The sequence below is a fragment of the Uloborus diversus genome, chromosome 9 (genome assembly GCF_026930045.1).
Source record: "Uloborus diversus isolate 005 chromosome 9, Udiv.v.3.1, whole genome shotgun sequence".
NCBI classification, from domain to species: Eukaryota; Metazoa; Arthropoda; class Arachnida; order Araneae; family Uloboridae; genus Uloborus; species Uloborus diversus.
This window is the reverse complement of record NC_072739.1, coordinates 134,759,016-134,785,162: the sequence shown is the minus strand read 5'-3', so window position 1 is coordinate 134,785,162 and position 26,147 is coordinate 134,759,016. Positions and strand designations below refer to the sequence as shown.

Here is a 26,147-nt window from a genome sequence, read left to right as displayed (position 1 = left end):
AAACGAAACATTTGCTCTAAATAATGGTGTTTGTTTTATAGCTCTTGACATTTATTGTCTTAAATATGTCTTAAAATTTTATCAAAACAATTTCCTAATTTCTTAAAAATCTCAACTCCGACCCCTGAATAGGACTTGATTTCAGTTTTCATTACAGATAATATTTCATAGACTTTTAAAATACTGAAAAAGAAAGACTTCAAGCAAGGGAGGAGGTCAAACTCTCGGTTCATCCACACTCCCGTCAAAAACGAATCCAGAATGTATTCAAGGAGGGGGCGATTAATATCAGATGCTTACCCTTTTATAAACTCCAAAGCCTCATCCCCCTAACGTCATAGAAGATCATCTCAAATTAAGTTTTTTTTTTAATTTTTTGGAACTTCCATTTCTAAAAATTTCTAGAGCAATGAACCTCATTCCTTAGCTCAATGTAATCAAAGGTATCATATAATTGCTTTTTTCGGACTTCAATTTATGAAAATTTCCAAGGGAGAGCCCCAAACACCATTTAATATCATCTAAGATTGTCAAAAATTGAGTTTTTGGCGCTTCGGAAAACTTCCTGTCCGAAGTTCCAACCTCTGTCACTAAAGTGTAAAGAAATGTGCTACAATTGCATTTTCAAGACTACAATTCTGAAAAACTTCCGATTGGAAGCATTCATTTTCGTAAAGTTATTGAAGTTGTCTAAAATGAAGGCTTTAAGGAACTTCAGAATCGAAAATATATTGAGGGAGAGTTCCTGCATCTCGGCTCAATGAGGGGGCAATCACCTCTATCGCCCCTCCCTTTATCTGTCCTTGACTCGGGTGATGTGACACTTTGCAAAATCACTCCTCTGCCGAGATTTCTTCCTGATGTGTAAAATGAAGGCAGCTGTCCTGTAGCTCAGCCTTTCTTAATTTCTTTGATTAATGAAACCCTTTTGAATGCTAAATTTTTGCATGGAACCCCTGGTTTTCCTCAGTAATATAGTTTGAATGCAAAATCATGGGAGTGGTTTATTTGCATTTTTTTTTCTTTTTTTCAAATTATATTTACTGACTGGGGAAAAATAATTTCAAAAATGTATTTTCACACAATTTCTTAAAATACTTTGAGCAACATATTAAAGGTTAAAATTTTAATGGTAGGAGTAATTTTTACTATGGCAGACATAACCTATAAGGTTTTTCGACTGAAAACTGTATTATCATGTCAGGCTCACCAAGTCTCTTTCATACAATTTTTTTTTCTTTGGCACATGTTGAAAACATGTATTTGGTTACAAATGGTACTAAGGCAACAATCCTGACAATTAAGAATATTTATCTTTCAAAACTGTTGAAGAATTCCACTAGATTGCATTACTTTAAACTTTTGACGCTATGAGCAAGTATGATTTTAATAAGTGTCTTATTCTTGTACTGAATGGTTGAAGAGGCAGTAAATGAGTTTAAATCCACAATTCATTTTAATATCTTGTCCATTGTTCTTTTAAAAAGTACGAATTGAACACTACAAGATTTATGTTTAAAGTGACCAGTTAGAAAAAAAAATGCATGTTTCTTTGAACCTTTGATTAACTGAAATGGAACCCTGAGGTTCCACAAAACATAACTTAAGAAACAGTGCTGTATCTCCTATATGGTCATATGTTGCTTTTCCAAATCCCGATTGATTACCTGAATGTCCATTTATCAAAATAAACAATTTACTAGGATAAATCCTTTACTTGGTTAAGAACTTTTTTCTTCCCCAACTTTTGTGTACTACTTCAAATTCTTCCCTTCCCGTAATAAAATATTTTCAGAACCTTTTTCAACAAACCCAAGGGGCCAACCTTTTTGGGAAGAGGCCACTTCCTGGAGGAAAAAAAAAAATCTGCATTCCACTTTTAATTTTTTCAAGGTAGTGAAAAATTTGAAAAAGTTAAAAAATGCTATTTATGTGCTGAATATGTGGTTTTTACTCAAGGTTTCTATGTAAATCTGAGTAGTGGAGAAGCTCAATACAGTGAAGCTCCCCGATTAAGAACTCGAACAAAATTTTCAAAATACAAGCTAAAGCATCAACTATAAACATATTTTAAATGCTCGTACACATCACAACTAGGTCAGCAACAAAGTCCTTGGCACAAAGAACTTCTTGATGCATTTATACAATGGCTCACTTTGATATTTTTCTTCCCAAATAATTTTCAAGCAAAGTAACAAACCTTTTTTTGCTGCCAAGTATGCAATGCGATCCATCTGTGCAAACAGTGTCTAATTTTGTTCTCTCTGCTATCTTTTCACTTGCATTTTTTAACCTCCGACACACGAAGGAAGGGGGTTATAAGTTTGACGTTTCTGTGTGTCTGTCTGTGGCACTCTAGCGCCTAAAGGGATGGACCGATTTTGAAAAAAAAAAATTGTTCGAAAGGAAAGTTGATCAAGAGTGTTCTTAGCTAGGTTGCATCTTTGGATGACATTAATTAACGAAGATATTAATTAAAAGCCTCTAAAATGTTTTTTGCAATTTTTGCAGTGAAAACATAGTTAAAAATTATAAAATTTAATACCAAAATAAAAAGATTTTTTTTTCCGAGTCTGATAGAATGTGTTTGGAACTTCCATGTTTCATAGAATTCGAATAATAACGTTTTTTAAAGCAGATTTTAAATACGGCAAAACCTTAGTAACCGAATTTATTGTTGGCCGACAAGGAAATAAAACGCAATGATTTAAAATTTTTATCCGTTGCCAGTTTCTATTTAATAGCAAATGAAATACTTGTAATTTATTTTTAATAGTACAAGGGCTTTTAAAAGGATTTTCAATTTTCCCTCTTGATTCAACAGTTGCGACTCAGTCGGGGTTTTTTTAAATTTTTAATTTTATCGTTGCTTGTTAGTGCCTTAAATGTATCCTGTCTTGTAGTTGAAACTAGTTGCTGCAAATTCAGTTCTCTCGTAATATCAAAATTATTGTTTGTGTAATGCAGGGGTGCCCACCTAGGAGGGGTTAGGGGTCTTTGCAGTATTTAGGAGGTTGCGCCCTTGCTTTTTTTTTGGGGGGGGGGGGCGCGGGGATACCCCTGTGTAATGCATGAATTTACTTAACTGAAAATTATTTGTAATTTCACTCACAACTAATGATAATTGCAACATTGCAATTCATTCACTTTGTGCGCCAATCTCTTTGTCCATGTCATTTATGAGACTAATGAAAATATTTCTAGATAAAGCTATGTAAATATCGACCATATTTTTTGCAACATTATGTTTATAACTAAATATAAATTAATCAAAAGTATAGTTTCAGTGGTTTTCTCCAAATATTAGTTGGATTTTTACAGCTTGTTAAAATTCATCCTTAGAAAATGATATTGATTCTCAATTGTTCAAAGCTCCATTACTTTTTTAGATTTTTCATTGGAGCAGAACTGGGTCCTTGCTGTGATCTTGTGATTTTTTTTTTCTTCCAACTTTGAAACAGAATGAGAAGGAGTTAAGTTGCTGAAAAAGCAAAGAAATGGTAGAAATGAACGACTGAGCTAAATGATTGACTCTATTTACGTTATGGAGTGAGAGATAGCTATGATATTTTAAATGCTTTTCTGGGGTTCAGTAGTTTTTTTTTATTTTAAATTGTGTTTAAAAAATTAATTTTCTGAAAAAGAACAATGTTTTTCTGTCATTTTTGAGGCATAAAATTACTTTTATTAAGTTAGTTTTAGTTTTATTTATTTTAATTTAATTACAGTAATAACTGAATTGTATTAATGACATAAATGTGTTTTTTTTTCATAATATTTTTTTTAAGAAAAATTCAAAGTAGTTTGTTTAGTTAAAGTTGTGTTTCTCCAGGCCAGGATAAACTCTGGCATTCATTTTCTTCATAATTATCTTCTGTTAAATGCCTTTTAATTTTCAAAACTTGTTTGTTTTAGGAAAGAGAAGAGGAAGAGGTAGAGGTAAAACAAATGCAAAGATTAAAATAAAGTAAGTTGATTATGCATTTTTATACTATTACATTTATGTAAGGGGGGGGGGTTGTGAATTCTTGGTCCCTTTTTCTTTTCTACTGATGTGCATTGTTGTGCAGTTCTTGTGTAATTATTACACTCCAGAGCTCATTTTTTAAAATTTAAAACGTTTATTACTCAACACCTGAGTTATTCGTATTATTTATACTACAATATGTTCAGCTTTTTGAAATTACAAATTATAACTAAGCTCAGAGCCGGTCTCTCTCGACTGCCAACGTAGGAATGTCTCTTATCATTTTCCCACGGATAACCAGTTCCTTGGTATTTGGCATTCGGCCAGTTCCATGGGCTACCAAAAGTGATGATGATTTATTATCTATTGCTGGGTATAATTTGTTTAGACAAGATAGAGTAGGTAAAAGAGGTGGTGGGGTTTTATTTTATGTCAGAGGCACTTTAACTTGCAATGAATTGATAATTAATGATAACCTAATGAGATTGATATGATTTGGCTGGAGTTGATGAGCAATAAGGGAAATAAACTACATTTAGGGAACATTTATAGGCCACCCAACTTAAGCCAGAGTCAAGATGAACAGATGTTTAGTATTATTAGTGACATTTCAAGCAAGGGGTCAGTCATTATAATGGGAGATTTTAATTTTCCAGGAATTGATTGGAAGAATTTTTACCATAGTAATAGCAGAGAAGAGGAATTTTTGAAAGTAATTGGTGACTGTTTTTTAGATCAAATTGAACTCAGGGTACTCGACAGGACGTGATTTTGGATCTAGTTTTCTGTGATATGGAAGGTTCTGTTCAGGGGTTATGTGTAGGGGAACACATTGGAGACAGTGACCACAACAGTATTAGGTTTGGGATTAAATTTGATACGCACAAAGTAGAGAATTTTAGGTTTGTGCCCAATTTCAGAAATACTGATTTTGTGGCACTTAGGCAGAGTTTGAAAGCAGTTTTTTCTTCTGGATTGGACAATAGCGATGTGAATCTTCAGTGGACAGAGTTTAAGGAAAAGCTAGTGAAAACGGTTGGGGATCATGTTCCTTTTAGGAGAAAGGGTGTCAACACTAAAATTTGGCCAATGTGGTTCTCCAGGGAAACTAAAGACGCTCTAAATTACAAGCAAGCTGCTTTTCATAGGTTTAGAGAAACTGGTCACAGTGCAGATAGGCTCCAATATTGTAAGGCAAGGCGTAAATTTAAGTATTTGGTACGGATTCAGAAAAGAGAGTTGGAGCAAAGACTGGCAGATAACATAAACAGGAATCCCAAGAGGTTTTTTGCATACGCTAATTCGGGGAAAGTTCGAAATAGTCATATTGGGCCACTGGTTGATGAGCACGGAATTTTAATTCAGGACGATAGTGATATTGCTAATGTTCTTAATAACTTTTTTTCGAGTGTTTTTAACGATAACTGTATCTCAACAGTTGACACCAACAAGACACAAGCTATAGTACAGCTTGAGGACTTTGTATTTTCCAGGGATGACGTTTTACTTCATTTGAAAAAAATTAAAGAGACTAAGGCTCCGGGACCTGATAATATTTATCCAAAAATTTTAGTTGAATGTGCGGAGGAATTAGCAGATGTAATCGTAAATATTTTCAATGCTTCTTATAACTCGGGGACAGTGCCAGAGGACTGGAAGCTGGCTAACATTACACCACTCTTCAAGAAAGGGTCTAAAGGGAGTGTGGGAAATTATAGACCTGCGAGTCTTACTTCGGTGGTTTGCAAAATTTTTGAAACATTGATAAAAATTAAGATAGTAAATTTTCTAGAGACTAATAATCTATTGACTAGTTTTCAGTATGGTTTCAGGAAAGGCAAATCTTGTGTAACTAATTTATTACATTTCTATGACAAAGTTAGCATGGCTTTGGACAATAAGAAGCCTGTAGATGTTGTTTACATTGATTTTCAAAAAGCTTTCAATAAAGTACCGCATGTTGCTCTACTTAGCAAATTAGCTGATATAGGAATAGGAGGGAAAACTTTCATTTGGGTAAAAAACTGGCTGATTGGAAGGAAACAAAGGGCAGTTGTAAGGGGAAATTACTCTAATTGGAGTGAGGTTTTAAGCGGGGTTCCTCAAGGATCAGTGTTAGGGCCTGTTTTGTTCATTGTTTTTATGAACGATATTCACAAAAATATTTCTGGGAACATGAATTGTTTTGCTGATGATGTCAAAGTTATGGGGACTGTAGATAATGAAGAACAAGCAAAACAGCTGCAAGAGGATCTAGATCATATTACGGAGTGGGCTGATAAATGGGGTATGGCTGTTAATGTTGGGAAATGTCAAGTGTTACATTTAGGGCATGGAAATAAGTGTACAAGTTATTATTTGCAAGGTTCAGTCATTAGTCAGGCAGACAAAGTTACTGATCTGGGGGTCTTAATAAGTCAGGATTTAAAGTTTAGCCAACAGTGCAGCATTGCTAGTAACAAGGCCAATAAGATGCTTGGGTTTATCAATAGATCTATTTCAAACAAATCTAAAGTTCTTCTGCCCTTATATAGAAGTTTGGTAAGACCTCATTTGGAGTATGCTGTTCAGTTTTGGTCTCCTTATCTTAAGAAAAACATTAATGTATTGGAAAGGGTTCAAAGGCGAGCTACAAAGCTAATAAATGGACTTTCTCACTTAGACTATGATTCCAGGCTTAGAAGGTTAAAAATGTACCGTCTTAAGCAAAGAAGAGACCGAGGGGACATGATTCAGTTGTTTAAATTTATTAAAATGAAAGATGTTACGGGGCTGAAGTTAAGCGCTGAAAACAGGACAAGGGGTCATTGTTTTAAGCTATTTAAATCTCAGGCTAACATGGATATTAGGAAAAATTATTATTATAGCAGGGTAGTGGAACCTTGGAACAGTTTACCGGAAGAGGTGGTAATGAGCAAGAGAGTAGATAGTTTTAAAATGGCCATTGATCTTCACTGGGGATTGTAAATTGACTAGGAACCAGTCTAGCTGGGCCCAGAGCTTGTTGCTGGTCGTCACTTTTGTATTTGTATTTCCGGCCTGACCAAATCAGTTCCATGTGTGGGACACATGTCTCGTCTGGCATTCATTACCGCACGTGCTACCTTGATCAGCCAAAGGGCTGACAGGGGGAGAGTTCCTAGCATTTTCTTATTTGGACTTCAAGTTGATTAAAAGTTTAATAATGTTTCATAAATTAAATAACCTTTTTCATTAATGTTCGAATAAAAGACTTTATAAAAGCTGAAATACTTAATAATCAATTGTGATTATTAATGTCTATCACTGGTATAATTAAGAGATGTTATGTTGCTAATAGTTTTTTTTTTTTTTTTTTGTCAAATGCTTTTTTTTTTTAATTTCTAATTTTATCTTTCCTTCAGAAAAACCTCTGAAGAAGTTTTATTGCAGGCTGCGGAAGAAGAAGATTTAAACTTATCTAAAACTACAAAAAGACGCTTGCAAAGGCTTCAAGAAGATGAAGCATATAAAAGGCAGCAGTAAGTATCTAGTTTTGTTTATTTTAATTAATATACTTTATGTGTGAATTAAGAAATCCTTTGCAAAGTGAATTCTTGATGAAACTCATAAATCAAAAATATACTTAAAGCATACATGTGATTGTTTTCTGCAAATTAGGGGAATTCCGCTTTTTTTTTTTGCTTTTTTCTTTCAAAGTTGAAAAGGAAAATCACCCCCATCTTGTTTTATATTGTCCACCTATAGAAAACCAGCTGCAGATGTTTAAAGATTGCTACTCAATTTCAGAAATGAAAATAATGTTAGCCTTTTTCATGTGCAAGTGAAAGAACTTTTGTGTGTGCAATCTTTCTGCATCCTGAACAATAATCAGGTTTGTTGATTTCTATGATTTTTTGAGTTCTGTTACAAAATAATTGAACTAAATTTATTTTTATTTTCATTAAAATTTTAATTTGAAAATATATGCTCACCATATGGTTTATAAAGACCTATTACATCACTAAACAACCAGTGCTCAAAATAAACCAAGAGGAAGCAGTTTGTAATAGCTAATCTGATAATAAAATACTCATATTTAAAAACATGATTGTTTCCCCACTGTTAAAAAGTATATATAAATAAAATATTTGTGGTATTCTTGCGAGGTTGCTACTTTGCCAAAAAAAGTCCAGAATGCCAGAAGAAAAAGAACAAAATGGTTAAAATGAAAATTCACTAATTTTCTATACGTTCCAAACTTAAATCAAATTCTTTGATGCAATAGAATTCTATTAACAGGGTGTGGAAAAAAATGATTTTTCTTATCAAATGAAAAAATATATATATAATTTTCTAATTTATACATCAGATTTTGTAAATCCTGTTTTTCAAAATATTTTTTTAATCAAACTTTATGATTTTTAGTGATTAATTTCCTTATCATGTAACTGATATTTTTAAAAATATAGAGAAACATATTTGTTACACACAAAAAAAAAATTTTGATTTATAAGACACTTCTATGTAAATAAATCCATTCAAATCAAACTGATTTGCAATGGCATAATATGAATAGAATAAAATAACTATATGATTTCTTGATTACTACACTCAAAAATTACTGTTAAAGTTGATGTTTTTACATCTAGGTTAATTCTAAAGCAGCCAATAAATTTTAAGGCAAAATTGGGAGAAATGAAGAAATACAGTCGACTCTCGATATCTCGACTTCGCTGAACTCGAATTTCCGCTTATGTCGAAGTTTTTGGATGGTCCCAAACTTCTGCTAATGTTCTTAATGGGGTTTTTTTCGTTAACTCGAAGTTCACTCCGCTTATCTCGAAGTTTGAGACAGACATCTCTTAACATTTATTGTCCTGATTATCAGTAGCGAAACCAACTTGACCGTAAAATGACGGAGAAAATTCTGCTATTTTCACCACCTGCTCCCTTTTGTTAGGGCTTTGAAGACGGGGGCGTAATTGACAGGTCGCCACCTCTTTTGACGAGAGAAAGAGCTAAAATGCACTCGTTCACGCGTTGCTTGTTCACGCTTCGATAAGTTCTTTTCAGTGGCTCTGTTAGAACGAGTACAAAAGGGAGATAGACCAGACGTTGATAAGGGATTAGCAAGAAAGAGAGCACGTGTAATACCCCCTGGGTGAGGGCTAAACCAGTTAGTGACCCACCAATTGAACTTGGAACTGCTCACTTGAAGCTTCGCTGATCTCAGCTTTTTAGCACTCATAGCATTTAGTAAATGATTGCATGCTCAGCGTTTTGAAAAATGAGTAAGAGAAAGCTAAAAATTTTAACTATTGAAGAAAAGGTCGATTTAATTAAAGATGTAGAGAATAATCCTACCGTTAAGAAAAAGGACTTGGCCCTGAAATATGGCATACCGCCGAATACATTATCGACAATAATGTCGAACAAAGAAAAAATATTAGAACATTACGAAACAAAGGGCGGTTCTGCAAATCTTAATCGTAAAAAAATCAAGGAGTGCACATACACCAACATTGAAACGGCACTCTTGAAATGGTTTAAGAATTATGAGCATAAGTGGACTGAAATCCCTGTGAGTGGAATTCTCCTTCGTGAAAAAGCACTTGATTTTGGCAAACTCCTTGGACACATGGACTTTGTAGCAAGCAGTGGATGGCTCGAGAGGTTTAAAGCTCGTCATAACATAGTTTTTCGGAATTTACATGGAGAAGCTAAAGACGTCCCGGAAAGTCTTTGTGAAGAATGGAGAATAAGACTTCCCACCCTACTGTTTGGTTACAAAGCATCAGACGTCTTTAATATTGATGAAACCGGATTATTCTACAAATGTGTTCCCCAAAAACTTTAATGTTCAAAGGAGAGTCCTGCGCTGGAGGAAAAATGAGCAAAGATCGCTTAACTGTTCTTGTTGGTGCCAATGCTGATGGATCAGAAAAATTACCCCTCTTAGTTATTGGTAAATCGAAAAACCCACGTTGCTTTAAAAACGTCAAATCTTTGCCGGTAAATTACAAAAGCAATAAGAAATCCTGGATGACCAGCGAGCTGTTTGAAGAATACGTGAGAAAACTTGATTTGAGTTTTCATAAAAAATCTCGAGAAGTTTTGCTGTTTGTGGACAATTGTCCAGCACATCCAAAGTTAAAAAATTTAAAGTCAATTAAGCTTGAATTCTTCCCACCAAATACAACGGCAAAACTTCAGCCAGCTGATCAGGGAGTAATTCGTAATTTAAAAGTGCATTATAGGAAACGAGTAATTAGAAAGCTCATCAACGATATTGAAAATAATAAAGAGCATACAAGTTCCATATCGGTATTAGATGCTCTTCGAATGGTTTTTAGTGCCTGGCAAAATGATGTTTCCCAAGACACAATTGCTCATTGTTTTCAGAAATGCGGATTCTTTCCTTCAAGTGCTCCCAATATTGTTGATGAGGTTAACAAATGTTTGGACAACGAGTTCAGAGATGTGTTTCAAGAACAATCATTGGAACTTTCTGACTTCGTAAACGTTGACTCCGAGCTCATTACCTGCGGTGAACTTTGCGATGAAGATATTATTGCAGAAGTAACAGCTAAAGAAGATGGTACGGACAATGAAGAGAAAATTGAAATTTCTGAACATAATGATTTGCCAACAAATGCAGATGTTAGTAATGCACTATCGATTATTCATCGTTCTATTGAAAGTCGGGAAAATGTTCCACAGGATATATTCAATGCCATGAGTAAAATTAATGATTTCATACATAGCAGAAATATTAATTCAAAAAAACAAGCAAGTATAAAGCAATATTTATTAAATGTGAAGTAAGAAATACATTTTTTTATTAGTAATATTATTTTTGCTTATGTTCTTCAAGTTTTACACACTTTTGTATTTTTTTTTTTGGGGGGGGGGGAAACTAATACAAGTTTTCTCTCCTATCTGAGCATTTATGTGTGGTTTTGTTTAATTACTTTTACAATTGTTTCAAAAGGGAAATAATAGTTAGTTTTCAGTATCTCGAACTTCGGCTATGTCGAATCTTTTTCTTGGTCCCTCGTACTTCGAGATATCGAGAGTCGACTGTATAGGCGGTATAGTAAAAGCTATCTGTACAAAGCTGTGCCGCCATTTCTTCTCTCAAATACTTCATTTAAATTTTATTGCTTGCTTTAGAAGTTTATTTAGTAGGTAATATGTACTAATATTTTGCACCCCTAAACTGTTATATTTTTTCCTCGAAAAAATTTTGGTACTGGGATATAGTACATATCTATTTTTTGTTCCGCCGATGAGTAAAATTTGGCCTTTTTGATACTTTTTCTAAAAGCTCTTGTAAATTTATTTAAATTAGTAGGAGGATCAAACAGGACTTGTTGCAAATTTGAAAGAATGAACTTTTTTTTTTTTACGAAGAAGAAACAATTTAAGTTAAGCCTATTAGTGATGTGGATCAGGTAAATACCCAGCGGGTAGGTAAATATTTTTAAACTGGGTATTTTACAAGAAAATGCAATAAGTGAATGGGAATTTTTTTTTTTAAATCTTAATATGAAATAATTGGTAAAACTGATACATACATATGTATTACACAGTTTATAATAGTTTTAATTGAAAGACTTGATGAAATTATGAAGGAAACATATTGTGAACCAAAGAATCTTTCTTTTCAATGTCATAATTGGAGAAGTATAAGCAATTCAATGATGAACTTCAGGATTTCAAAATCAGAATCTAGGTTAGTCATATCCAAAATGAAAAAAACAAAAGGAAACATGAGGGTTGTTTGGAAGAATAAACAGAGAAGTTATTAAGACTATGATGTTATTTATTTATTTTATTGCTGTTTAAGTGATAACGTGGCAAATATAGAAACAGTTTTCACATTAATAAGCAAAAAAAAATCAAAATATTGTTTTTTGTTCCCTTGCTCATTTGCATTTGCTCCCTGGTACTTCATGATGAAAATTTATTCAAACTATTTTTAATGCACCCAATTAGTGATGTAGTGTGGGAAGATATTTTTTTTTTCGGTATTTATCCGAAGGCAGGGTAAATCCCCTAGAAATTGCGCATTTTGCAAAAAAAAATTTAGGTGGTATATCAAAAGGTGATGATTTTTTTTAACATAAACCAAAAAAGGAATGATTAAAAGTATAAAAATTTATGTATTATAATTTTTTAATTAAAGGCTTAGTGAAATCTAAGACTTAATGAAAAAATTAAATGCGGAATAAGCCTGAACACTTGAACTAGGTTTGGAGGAAATTTCTGTGAAAGATATAGGTAAATAAATAGTAATAATAAATTGAGCGACATTTCGTCACATTTTGATGTCATGCAGGGACAAATTACTGGGTTATAAAAGACTAGGACCTTAAAAAAAAAATTTTTTTTGTAACCAGTTAAGCTTTTTACTTTTTGTAGAATGGCTTTTTATATCTGAAATTTGGCTATCAACATTGATTGGGCATATCCAACACATTTAATGTGAATATCATATTTGATTGCTAAGTTGTGTTTCATACAATAATTCTTTAAATATTTGGTCAAAATACAACTTTTGGACAAAAATTTATTGTTTTGCATATGGTTGTATAAATATACATAGTGAAATACATACAGAAAACTATTTTAGTTGAATATAAATTTTTTAAATAAATACCTGGGTAAATACCCATTTTGGGTATTTACCCTGGTATATACCCTGGGTATTTACCCCTAAAAATAAATACCCGGGTGTTTTACATCACTAAGCCTAATTAGAAATATCCCAGAGTCAAATCATGGTTCAAAAAGTGCCATTTTCGTCATTTGGAGCCTAAAAAAGCCAAGGGTTTTAAAGTAGGAGACTAATTTTTTCCCCTGTTACAGTTATGCATACTAGAAACACAGAAAAAGTTGGCTGGTACTAATAGTCTTTCACGATTAAAAAATTGCTTAAACTTAAGGAAAAATGAAAAATGGGCTCATTCCTAAAAACGGGATGTGGATTAGATGATAAATGGAAAATGGTAGGGTAAGTACAAGAGATATAAGCCTTTAAATAAAACATTTGTTTTTGGTAAAAAATTATATTTTCTAAACATAGTTCATAAAAATTAAAAGCTATTAAGTAGAGTGCAAAAGTAATTATTACATTACTTTAAAGCTTTACCCTAGCATTTTCAATTTTTTTCTCATTTTCAAGTGCAATCATATTTGTTGTAATAAAAGACTGCTAATAACAGCTTATTTTATTCTGTACTTCTAATATGCATAACTAACTGCAGCAGAGGAAAAAATTATCCTCCTACTGTAAGTCCCTCATCAACTGTTTTAAAGCTGAAATTATGAAAACGTCCTAATTAAAACTTTTTTTGGTGCCAAATCGTTTGTTCAAAAAGTGGCGTTTTGGATCAAAAGTGGGCGTGACTATACGGTCACGTTTGCAACAAGTACAAATCAGTATTTTTCAAGTACAAGAAAGCCTTTTAGAAAGTTACTTCCTATTTTGACGGTTCTTTGCATTCGAATCTGTAACAATTTAAGAGCTGAAGTTTAAATTTTTGGGAATAAGGTGCAAATCTCTGAGTAAAAATACACTTGTGCAAATAGATCGAGCAATTAATTTATTCATTTTTTTAAGCTAAAAAGTGTGTGCAGTTTAAAAGCAATATTTCAAATTTAAAAACTAGTTATCTTTCTTTATTATATTGTTTTTTCTCTCAGAATTGAAGAAGAAAATGCTCGTGTGCTTTCATTTGACCTCTCAGATGATGATTTGAATGTTGAAGTGATCGATTTGGATTGTTCTACCCCCCAGAAGAATTCCGAGCTTTCCTTGAAAGTGCATTATCTTGCTGACATTAAGAAAATAAAATGCCAACAAGTATGAATATTTATGTATTATGTTAAAATGTTTAAACCTTAATCTCTGCAGTTTTGATTGAACTTTAGTCTTATTTATTTATTGTTCTTGAAGTGTGTTTTCTTGACATATGTTTATAAAATGCCGTCTCCATTCTTAGCTTTTGATGTAGAATTTAGTTTGAAGGGGGAGGGGGAGGAGCAGCAAATCTTTATTACTAAATTTTGTTGTTCAAAAAAAAAAATGCTCTTTGTTATCATGGCCTTGTTCTTTTTAAGCATTATCACTTGAGAAAATTCTAAATAAATAATTGCTTAAAAATATTATATATTGCAGGCTTTTGTTTAAAAGGTTATAAGGAACTGAATTAATGTTTTAAAATACCTTTAAGTGGTTTCATACTAAAATGTCATTGTTGTTCTTTTACATAAGAACTATTTACAAACTTACAATAATATTTTGATGCCCTAATAATTTAAACCTCATATCACCCTTCATAAACTCAAAATTTTAGATTTTCTGGATTTTAAATAATATTTTAAAAACAAAAAACAATTTGTAATGCTAGATTTTTTTATTTTTTTCTGTTCTTTAGGAAGAAAATTACAATAACAATGAGATTAAATAAGCTCTAATTGCCAAAAAAAAAACATAAAACAGTTTTTAAAAATAATATTGCATGATTGATAAAGTTTAAACACTTACTTCTCCAATTTTTCAAAATAATGCTCAAACAACACTTACAGAATAATATTTCATTACTTTTTAAAATTGCAGCAATCTAGCAGTTTCCTATAGTAGAATAACCAATTTTGATTTGTAATGTGTTGCAAGTTGTTTTCTTTGATACCAGTTCTTTAGCTCAGTGTGTAGATTACTGGTTACACTCTTTATGTGACAAAATTATAAAATCAATTCTATGAATTTGGCATGTGACAAAAAGTGTGCTTTCAGTTGGCCTATTTCGACCAGATAGTCCCTTTAATTTTTTGGTAATACTGTAAATATGTCCACATCTCTGCTTTCATCATCACTCAAACTTGAAAAAACCCACACTTTTTTTATGCTGTCTGGTAAAAGTGAAGGAGCCTAAATCAGCATTTCTCAACCTTTTTTGACCAGCGGACCAGCTACAACTTTTGAAAAAAATTCGTGGACCAGTTTTATTTTTCTTCTTATTCTTTTTTTTTTTTTTTTTTTTGTTAAGGGGAAAAAAAAACTTGCATTTGCAGACTAGTAAAAACATGCTTTTTTTTAAATTTTGCAGACTATGAAGTTTTTTCCTTTTTTCCCCTTTTCTTTTGCAAAAAAAAAAAAAAAAAAAAACTTTCAACTGGAGGATCCTTAAATGCTTGTAAAAAAATTACGAAAGGCTGAAGGTGTTTTTTTTTTCTTTATTACAAAATAGCTATAATAAATGAATTAATAAATATATAAATAAAACTTCATTGGAATGTTAAGAACTGTTGCAAAAAATATTTAAATGCTAAGAATAAGCTTATTAGAATTAGATATACTTAAGCAATAAACACTGCTGAAAATTTCGTAGACAAGTACGAAAATTAATCAAAAAATACACATTGAAGATGTCGCATAAGATAATACTATTATTACTATGGTGTTTTCTTTTCCTTTTTTTTTCTTGTGTAAGAACAAAAACACAAGTATTTTTTTTTTTTTTTTAACATTGGACAAGTAAAAATCTCTGAGGGCTGGTAAATTTTTTCTGTATACCAGTACCGTTTGCCTGACTACCAGTTGAGAATAGCTGGCCTAAATCAATTCTTCTATCAGAAGTATCACTTTTACTTGGACATCTGAAAATTCTGTCTTCAAATAATTCATGCATTATTCTTCTTCAAGATTCATCAATCTAGCCTGTGACTTTTTGAACTGTAAACTTTGTTGAGTGTATGTACGTAAATGAATGAGTTTTTACTATTGCTTACATAATGCAATATGGTGCTTTATGAAGTCAAAAATTATCAAAAATGCTATCTATCACCAGGGTTGAAACCCTGGAATTATACCTGGAAAATTTGGAAAACCTGAAATTTTCTATGAAAATGAAAATTATCTAAATTAGTCCGGGAAATTCAGGAAAAGTGACAAATTAATGAAGTTTCTGGAAATATCAGTTAATTCCTTCTCATTTTTTAAAGTACTGAATGTAAAAAGGCTACAAAAAATTAAGTAAATAAAGAAAATAAAATAACTTACGAAAATCATAAAGCTCTGATTAATATCATAACATTTAATTTTGCTTTTTTTGAAAAAAAATATAAAATTCAAGCTGGAAATTACTAGTATTTCCCCCGCAAAGCATGTGTCTTACTAGTATTTTAATAGCATTCATTCTAATTTTTTTTCCTTTTTCATGAAATGAATTATCATAAAAATTTAAAGTCTCAAAATTTTAACTTTTGTAGGTTAAAACTTGTTTTTTTTTTTTTTTTGGAAACATGCCAACATTGAAAGTGACTTTGCTGAAAATTGCATGTTGTGTTTGACAAGGACGGATTCAGGGGAGGGTCAAAGGGTCAACTGACCCCCCTGTGGCATGAATTTTATTAAGATTATTATTAAACTTCAATTTTTAGATCCGAAAAAATAGTATATGAAATCGATGGGGACCCATTTTTTGCTTGATTCTGCAAGGTCTGCTTCTCAGTGCTTCATAATCCAAAGGATTGACTGGGTTGTTTTACTGGGCTATTTTTATTCTCCTGGTAGGGCCACCCAAGGCGTGAAGGCCACTCCAATATGCTCAGCAAAAGCCTGGGGCATCCGAGCTAAGTCAGTCCTCCACCTGTTTTTTGGTGCTCAAGTTCTTGCAACTAACGGAGGCTGCTTTCTTTCCCCACCCATGAGTGATACACGAACTCATGGACCTGGTCTAGCTCTGCTGACCATAGGGGCATGCAACAACAACTGGGCTTTTGCCATTTTGAGTTCTTTGTTCGTTTACAAAAGAAGAATGTGTTCAAAACTTACGGTAACGTGTCCAGCTTGTTTGCCTACAGAAATATGACGTTTGATGAAAATTTGAGGAAATACGATCCATGGCACAGGTTGTTCCATAGAGAAATTTAGGGGAGGGTAAGGGGGGCATTGAAACGTGCCCCCCCCCCTTACAAAAATTTATGAATCCGCCTCCGGTGTTTGAGATTTCAGTTCTTTTGCATCCATCAAACTTTACCATTATGGTAAACTCCAGATTATCCATAGAATTGGGCGGCACAAGTGTCACGGATAATAAAAATCACGAATAAACCACAAAAAGGCTAAAATTAGAAACAAAAAAGGTAGAAATTGTCCTTCCTGAAAAATTTAGCTGTATTGATGCACAGGGTTCGAAAATATCATGATATTTTCAAAAATATCGAATATTTTGATATATATCGGACATTTTGATATATGTCCGATATTTTCGATCAACACAAAATTAAATCATTAAATAGTAACTGCTCCCTCAAATCACTGTGCTATTTTTTTCTTATGTTATTACTATAGTGCATCAGTTTTAAAATTAATGTTTCCTTCATTATTTGTAGTGATAAATATGTATTTTATATAAAAATTTATGTACTTTAAATGACATAAGTACAAATAATATTTACAATCATTTGTAAAATATCATCATTTAATCTATTAGAAATAAAATATAGCATAACTGATACATATCTATTAATTTTAATTGAATTACTTAAGCATTAGATGCTTTACTCATTTTTCTTTGGTCAAATACTTTTTCAAATTTTATATAGTTCAGAAATAAAAAATATGCTTAAGTCAGTACACATCCATATATATTTTTTTCTTTTCTGGCCAATTAAAATTACTACATTACTAATAATTTTATAAATAGAAAATAAAGAAGGAAGATTATATTATTTACATAATATTAATGATGCATTAATATGTTACATGAATGTATTACTTCGGATTATTTAATTTTAAAGAATATATTAGTATGAATAATACATTTAATTTTTATACCACAAATATCGTACTTTGAAAAAATAAATATCGAAAGTATCAAAAAATCATGATATTTTCAAAATAAATATTAATTATATATCGTGATTCGTGATATATATCTGGGAACCCTGTTGATGCATAATAATACTTTCATCAAACATTGAAAATATATACAGTATAGTAAAAATGTTTTTTGCACAACAGAACATAACATCAAAAAAAAAAAATAGTGTAAGCGCAATGAAGAAAATACAAAAAAGGAATTAACAAATGAAACAAAAATAACTGAGTTTATTTACAATTTCGCGACAAAAAAAAAAAATCAGCTGTTGGTTTTTTGTTTTTTACTGTGAAAATCCATGTCCCAGATTGTTAAATGACTTCCTGATAATCCACCCCGCAGATAATCCACTCACAAATGATTGGCAGTTTACTGTATTTCAATGGTTGGAAGTTATTTTAATAAATTCTGGATTAGAATTGCTTTAGTTATTTATTTCTTTTTGCAAAATTTAACTGTTACCTATTTAATTAGCAATTACATTTTTTTTCTTTTTGTGAAAATACTAAATTGTAAAAGAATGAGCATTTGATTTTTTAGTTCTTCATTTGCTTTTAAAGTTAACAGTTTGTGAAAAATCCTTTTGAATTAAAAATAATTCTCCTTTAGAAAAATATTTTAGAAGTTCACAATGCTGATAATTTTTTCACAACATGTCTAAAACATCCGTCGTGGTTTTGGTTAAAACATTGATGTTTTAATTTTGAACATCTATTATTTTTAAACATCATTTTTTTTTTTAATGGATGTCGCACCACTAGTTGAGAGTGTAGTTTCAACAAAAGCATGTTAGTCAAAAATTTGAATGAAAACTCTTGTAGCATTAAGGACTGACGGAATGATGTTATTCATGCTGAGAGGAGGGAGGGAGAATCAAATCAAATGGGATTTCTTACAATGTGCTCAATCATGCTAGAATGGTTCCTAGTACATATCATCTTGCCATAAGAAAAAGTTGCAAAGTAAGAAGAGAAGTATAAAAAAAGTGCTAAGAAAAAGTTTATAGTGAAATAAAATGTTTGCATTGAAAGGGAAACTTTTGCACAATGCAATTGCAGAGATTCAAAAATAAAAGTATTAATTGGAAATATCTGGTCTTTCAAAGAATTTGTAATTTAATTTTAAGTTTATCTTAACCTAACCCAAATTTTGATAACAATTATTGATAATGTTTCAAAGCATTATTTGGTTGCTAAAATAGGTTTATTTACAGTAAAAATTATATAGTATTGATATTAAATAACATAAGTCAAAATTTATTAACCTGGAATTTTTTCTAGAATCGACTGGAAATGTCAGGGAATTTCATTCTTGAATTTTTGTGGCAACTCTGTATCAGGTGTAATTGAGGTGTGTAATTACATGCTGTCCTTTTGTAAAGGACAGCATGGGAATTATTATGTAAATTTATATGTGTGTTCTTTTAATGCATAAAACTACGTACAACTACAGTCGGATCCCGACTTACGCGAGGGATGCGTTCCACGACTCCTCGCGTAAGTCGAAATTTCCCGTTGTGGAAAAATGTTGTGTATATGATTTTTTTATTAACATACCCAATCATTTTAGACAATTTTAAACACCTTTTAAACTGTTTTAGATTGTTTTGTAAACATATATTACCGTTTCTTACATAAAGAGCAGAATTTTTACTGTATTTAAAAAGAAAAAACTGCATTATTCAACATAAAATACAGTTACATTGCACAAAATCAGTGATCAATGGGAGAGAGAGAGACATAAAAATAAAACAGTATGGTACATACAGTATGTATTAATAATGGAGCACTGCACTGTAAGTGTACTATACAGTAGATACAATAAGTTACATTTATAACTTATAAATTAAAGATGATGATTTATGCTGAGCAATCTGATCATCATTCTAATATATTTTTAAATACAGTAGCTTCGCATTTACTTTTATAACATTTACATCTATGGTAACACCCCTCTTTCAGGGTCTCTATAGTCTACAATACAAGAATTCCAAATATTTTCATGTCGAGAGCGAAAAATTCGCTTTAGCTTTAAAATTCGTTGTTCCTGAAAAAACTCGCGTTATAGTCATTTCGCGTAAGTCGGATCGCGTTGTAGCACGAGTCGACAGTATACTGTAATGTGTTAAGTACAAATTTTTATTTAACCAGCTCATTCATATCTGGGAATATAAAATTTTGTCAGTAGAATAACTAAAAATCAAATATTTCTGTTTAGATTAATTATTTTAATTTTCTCTTTTGAATTTTTAGAGTGAGAAATTTTCCTCCATATTTTGTAAAGTAGCTGATGCTTTCAACCTTAAGGCTTCAGAAGTCTTATTATGCCATAAAGACAGAAATATTCAAGTCGATGACACTCCAAGCAGCTTAAACATTAAATTTTATGAATTAATTGGTAAGATTTTTTTTTTTTTTTTTTGCTTTTTTTGCTTCTTTCTAGATTAAAAAAAATTTGTTAATTCAACAAATTTTTAAAATATGCATTAAGGTTTTGAGTGTATAGCAGTTGGAATTTTTTTTTTTTAATATTGTTCAACCATTACATTTGCTGTTTCTCTTCATTTAAAAATTATTTCCAGAATGTTTGCCATATAAGGCAGAGAAAAATGAAACTGAACTGGATGACAACCAAATAAAAGTGAAAATGCAGTCTAATGACAGTAAGAAAAAAATAGACATGGCGATTCATAGAGTAAGTAAATTTTAAACTAACAGTAAAGATGCTCCGTAATGACTTTGGTTTTTCCCACTAATTGTTACATATTTAACTTATGCAAAAAACTAGCTGTGTTGCCCGGTCTACCTTGAAAATGAAAATTGTGTATATTCAACAATCAGGCTTAAATAAATAAATTTAAAAAAACATCATGCAAACAATTTCCCTTCCCAAACAATGACGATAAGTTTAAGGAATTAAAATGAGAAAGAAAATGGTTAACAATTTGAACGGAAATAAGATATTTTGAACTTGATTTTAAAAAGGCTTGTAACTTGTTTCCTTTGAAGATAGAAGTGTAGTTTTTGACCACAGGTCAAGTTAGATCTGGAGTAAAAAAAGCCACTCTTTCCAGTGGTGTGCAAAAGAAATATACTGTGAAAATTTCAGCGAAATCAGCCTTGTAGTTCTTGAGTTTTGCGCATTTAAACAAACAGACGAGTTTTGGAAACTTCATTTTATACTATGTAGAGATAATACATTTTATGTGGTACTTAAGGCTTAAAGATATAGCACGGAAACCAAGAACTAAATTTGAATAAATTTCATTATTTTATTTTTTGTTCTGCATAAAAACTCGGTAATTATGCTTGTTTTGAAACTGACATAGTATATTTTTCGCCCAATATTGTCCTGATTTAACGATTGTCAAAGGACTAGAAAAGTTATCGTTTCTTTGAGGAAAATAGACATTCAATGCAATTGAATCCGGACCAGTGAAATTTATCATTGAATTGAGGAAATCGTTAAATCGGGTATCGTTAAAATGATGTTGTGGGGGCTGTATATCATTTCCTGTAAAGTAAAACTTATGATTGTTTGGGAAAAAAATATGCATAACCATTGTTGTCAAATGAGCAGTGAGAAAAAAAAATACAAGGTGGTTCATAGAATGAGAATAGAATATCAATGTTGTAGGACTCTCTCTATATTACAAATAAGTTTTAGATTTTATCAATTAAAACAGTAAATTAATTTGAATAAAGTTAATTCTAAACGCCCTTAAAAACTTTCAGTTCATTTGTGCTTGTTTTAAAACTGATATTGTGTAATTTTTCTTGCACTTTAGCTTATTTGCCAATATATCATGTTCTTGTTAACATTGCCTAAGCTAATGCTAGCACGTAAATATTTCCTTTTTTTTTCTCCCCCCCCCCCCCCATCATTAAAACATAAAATAGAATTATATTCTTGAAGAAAATTAGCACTTGTAAATATTAATTGATGTAACTTCTTTTTTATGTATAAATATTTCCTTAACTGGTTTTGCTGGCCATGTTTAAATTAGTTCCCTCCCCCCCCCTGCTGTTCATTGAAAATTATTTCAAACATTACTATACTTCAATTTTTGAATGATAATTGATTAAAAAGCTTTTTTTACAAAAAAAAAAAAAAAAAAAGAAGGAAAAAAAAAGAGGTATTCATGAGGAAAATCAGTTAAATTAACAAGAACTTGTATTGTGTTTGAAAAAAGTAAATGTACTATTATGTCCTTGATGTTTTTGTTAAGTATTACACCTGTTACTTTTTTTTTAATTACAGCTTGAAAGCATGCAAGAGGTGATGGTGAGATACGCTAAGTTACGTGAAATCCCTCTGGAAAAAATGGTGTTTGAGTTCGATGGAGAGAAAATTGAAGGCACGGAAACGGCAGAAGACCTTGAAATGGAAAGTGGAAGTTGCATAGATGTTAAAATAACTGTAGACAAGCCAAAGAACAATGACATTAAAGCAACAGAAAAAATGAGCAATAAAGTGACTCTTGTAGATCTAGATGATGACTCGAACTCTTTAGAAGGAAATATGCAAGTCATAGACATTTTATAGTACAATAGTACTGCTTTTAATACTTTGCGTTTTCTAACTTCCAGAGTCAAATGTATGTGTTGTGAACTGCAATAATTTACAAAAAATTGTGTTATTTCACCTTGAAATAATTTGAATCAATCTCATAAATGTGCTGCTCAAACTTGAATCAACATTTTTGTGGTTCAGATTTGAATGGCACATTTATGATAGTGGCAGGTACAAATATTGAGTGGAAAGAAACTTTTCAATTTTAAAATGAAAATGTGGAAGTAAAGGAAGCAAGACTTTTTTTTAAATCCTAGGCTGTAGTTTTGTTGCTGTTCTATTAGTTAAATGTAAATTCTTCAAGATAATATATAATTTCTTTAAAATAAGCTAACAAATCATTATCAGCAAGTGTGTTTTTTCAGTCTTTTACTTATAATTTAAAACAATGGTGCTCAACCAACGTCCCATGGGCCACATGCAGCCTGCAAAACTAACCCTTGTGGCCCATTATGTTCAACGCAACAAATTGAAAACCGGGGTTTGTCATAATTTGTCAAATAGTCAGATTTTGAGTTCTGGAAAAACAAATGCACACTTCATAATTTTAGAATAAATATAAAGTAGTGACAACAATAAATCTTGGTTTGTCGTTCTTTCTTTTTCATTGTTTTGCCATGTTATTTAGAAAGAATTTTATAGTTAAAAAAATATTATGTAGTATGTCTAACTTGCGAGAATCATTTTAATATAAAATGCAGCCCTTGGGTAAAAAATGGTTGGACACCACTGATTTAACCCTTTCCGGCGCGGTGGTCACAAAAAGGGACACCAATTTTAAAAATTTCTTTAAAAAAAAGTTTTTTCTTTAAAACTCCAAAAATCGCTGCATTTGTTGCTTTTATTTCTCTTTAATGCACACCGATGGCAGCACTATTAAATATGACTCTTTTTGTTGGCTTAATTTCTTGTTTAAAATACCTCGATTTTCAAGCTCAAATACAATATTTTTTTCTAGATTTTAAAATTTACACCATAAACTAAATTAGTCAACCATTTTCCCTCAGGAATCCTGAGCTAATCAATCATAATTTTGCAAAAGATTCGAGTTCATTTTTGAATGCATAAACAAAGCTTCTTTCCAGGTGTCCCCAAATGTGGACACCGCCCGTCTAGAGCATTGATCTCACTGTTGTGGGTGAAAGATGTAATTTGATACATTTCAGAAAAGGGGGACCAAAAGAATAGTTTACAATGGGCTTTTGTTTATTTATTTTGGGTTCTTGACCCAGAACAGGTGAATTTGAAGGTCCATGACTGCACACATTTGAGATCTGCTTTTCCTACCAGACAGTTGTATACAGGGGCGGCAAATAGGAGGGGCGAAAGGGGGCGGTTGCACCCCCAAATTTTTCACTAAGAAGAATAAAAAAAATGGGTAAATTCAACTTAGAAAATTATTTGCCTGCATTTTCAAAACAGAAAAAACTGATTGAGAATAATTGTTTGCCTTTTCCAAAAAAGTAATCTCTTAATATGGGTTACATAATTCAAAATTGTGTACACCATGTTTTGATGGTGCATCTTGTATGAGATGCCCGTACAGTGTTGAGAATGCGCAATTTTTACGCGTCAACCCCATGTCATTTTACGCAAACTTTATGTTCATATTATAGCTCAATGTTTAGCTAGTAAGTGTTCATTGATTCCTTGGGCCACAAATACATTTTAGCAACTCAATGTATTATATAATTTCATAGAAACGTTTTGTAAAAACATGCTATTTTTGAAAAACATTCCACATCAAAAAATAGCACCTCAACAAATCTATCTTGGCTCTTTACTTGACAGTCTCTGAATACACAAGATGGTATTCAAGAGTTAAATCTATAAAAGCCCCCTGGAAGAATGACTGGAAAGCGACCTTTTCAGTGATAGAAAATCTCATGTCATTAGAATATCTATGACTTTGTTTGAATGTTTGTTTATTTTATTTATACTGCGGTGCAGTTTTTTGAACAGTCTATCATAAAAACAAAATGGATTTCAATCCGTTAATCTTAACTCTTGGATTGACAATTGAAACTCATAGTAATTTTCGCACTAATGCATACTTGAACCAAGTGTGTGACAGAACTTTCAATAAAAGATTTTACTGTATACCATTGTAGAAAAGGTGACAAAACCCACATGAAGTTTTAGTCAAAATATTAAATCAATATTTTGAATAAAATGAGCGTTTCTTAAGAAATTGAGACAGAATTTGATGAGATACATTTATCTATGGTCTTAAGTTCAATATTATGTAGGTTGGTTATAGAAAACGAAAAGGAAAATATTACACTTCTAAGTAAAATTTCTAGCATGAGGGAAGAGGAATTGTTTTGTGAACTGCGACTATGCTTTTTAATGACGCAAAATAAATACTAGCCGAATTTAAAAAGTTTTCTTGGTTACTTTAAAGAGAGGGATCTGAAGGAAATGTGTTTTTTAAAATAACTTTCTTGCTCCCATTATTATTATTTTAACTGTTTCAATCAGGTCTTTGAAAGATGACTTTTATGTCTCAGGAGGTTAGGGAATTACCTTCGAAGCGCAATGAGGCAAGCAAAACCTTCATCTTTAGCTATACTGGCAATAAAGCAAAACACTGGATATTGATTAAATACAGTTACAAAATCTTCTCTTCTTCCTGAGTTCAAAAATAGCAGATTAAAACTTTACAAAAAAATAAAAAGTACTACCGAGATATTTTGTGAGATAACTTAGTTACAAAATAAAATTAAAGCTTCGGTCGCAAAAATGTTAATTTTTTCTTAACAAACTTAATTATTCTTAACATTAAAATCATTTTATTATCCCTTCCTGTTAACCAATAAGTATTTTGTACTGTATTGAGGAAATTCATGTTTAAGAAACTCGACCCCCCAAACGAAATGTTGAAATGCCGCCCCTGGTTGTATACTTTTTTTATTATCAGCTTTGATATTATTTTTTTCTGTAAATGGTATTATACAGTCGTATTTTTTCATTTAATATTTTATAGCACAAAGGGAATGCACATAAAGCAAGAACAATGTGCCAAAAATATTTTTAACATTTTAAATTGCTTATTTAGATAATTTTATATAATCTATATGAACTTTCTTGAATTTTACTTCATCTTTATCTTGGAATTTTTATAGTAAAAATATTGAATTTTGTGTTCTAAATATTCTTAATGGCATAAATTATTGAAATAATTAGTAAAAATGCTTAAGAGCTTAAAATATTTGAAATTACTCCAATTGTCATACGAGGTAAGCATAACCACTTCAGAAAACAATTTCTGCTCTAGGAGGGCGGTGGTCACAAACGGGGACACCACCCCCAGCTGGAGGGGGTGAATTTAAAAAACTTTTGACTCTAAAATCTATGTCCAGACAACCAATTTTTCCCATCCATTGTGTTTTTTTATTATATTTCTAAAATTTTAATGACCCGCGCCTGTAAGGGTTAAAACATATGTAGTGGGCTTACCCTCTCCTTTTTTTGAAAACATTATGTTGGTTACAGTTGAATGTTTGTTGCACACACATACCATGATGTCTTAATATTAATAAATATATGATCGAACATCTTACATGTAACATGGATGAGTGCTGCACCATCTTCTCGTTGTTTAGAGGAGATTCGGAGATGCTTTGTCTCAAAATGTGCAAGAGAAAATTGAGCAGAATTCAACTGTGTTACTATGAAGACTTCGTGGGAAGTGTGTTTAGCAAACCTTTCATCGTAACTAACATCTTGTTAAAAAGAGGAGAGGGGGGTATGCCCAC

The 26,147-nt window shown here is 31.5% G+C and overlaps 2 protein-coding genes across 2 annotated transcripts in view; both read left to right on the top strand.

Annotated features, from left to right (window-relative positions):
- Positions 1-20,429, top strand: part of LOC129230512 (uncharacterized) — a 37,039-nt gene extending 16,610 nt beyond the window's left edge. The window contains exons 4-8 of the mRNA XM_054864914.1: positions 3,916-3,967; positions 7,351-7,467; positions 13,637-13,796; positions 20,070-20,181; positions 20,416-20,429. Coding sequence (XP_054720889.1) covers positions 3,916-3,967; positions 7,351-7,467; positions 13,637-13,796; positions 20,070-20,181; positions 20,416-20,429 — 455 coding nt within the window. The remainder of the gene's footprint in view (positions 1-3,915; positions 3,968-7,350; positions 7,468-13,636; positions 13,797-20,069; positions 20,182-20,415) is intronic.
- LOC129230627 (uncharacterized) lies at positions 20,408-22,911 on the top strand. The gene is made up of 2 exons (XM_054865042.1): positions 20,408-20,511; positions 22,078-22,911. The coding sequence occupies exons 1-2, from the start codon at positions 20,464-20,466 to the stop codon at positions 22,360-22,362; spliced, it is 333 nt and encodes a 110-aa protein (XP_054721017.1). The 5' UTR covers positions 20,408-20,463; the 3' UTR covers positions 22,363-22,911.
- The last annotated feature ends 3,236 nt before the right edge of the window (positions 22,912-26,147 follow it).

Excerpts from the sequence above, each read along its gene's own strand:
- LOC129230627 (XM_054865042.1), top strand. The coding sequence starts at position 20,464 with ATGCAGTCTAATGACAGTAAGAAAAAAATAGACATGGCGATTCATAGA. Across the intron at positions 20,512-22,077 it reads TAGACATGGCGATTCATAGA|CTTGAAAGCATGCAAGAGGT; the intron begins GTAAGTAAATTT and ends TTTTAATTACAG.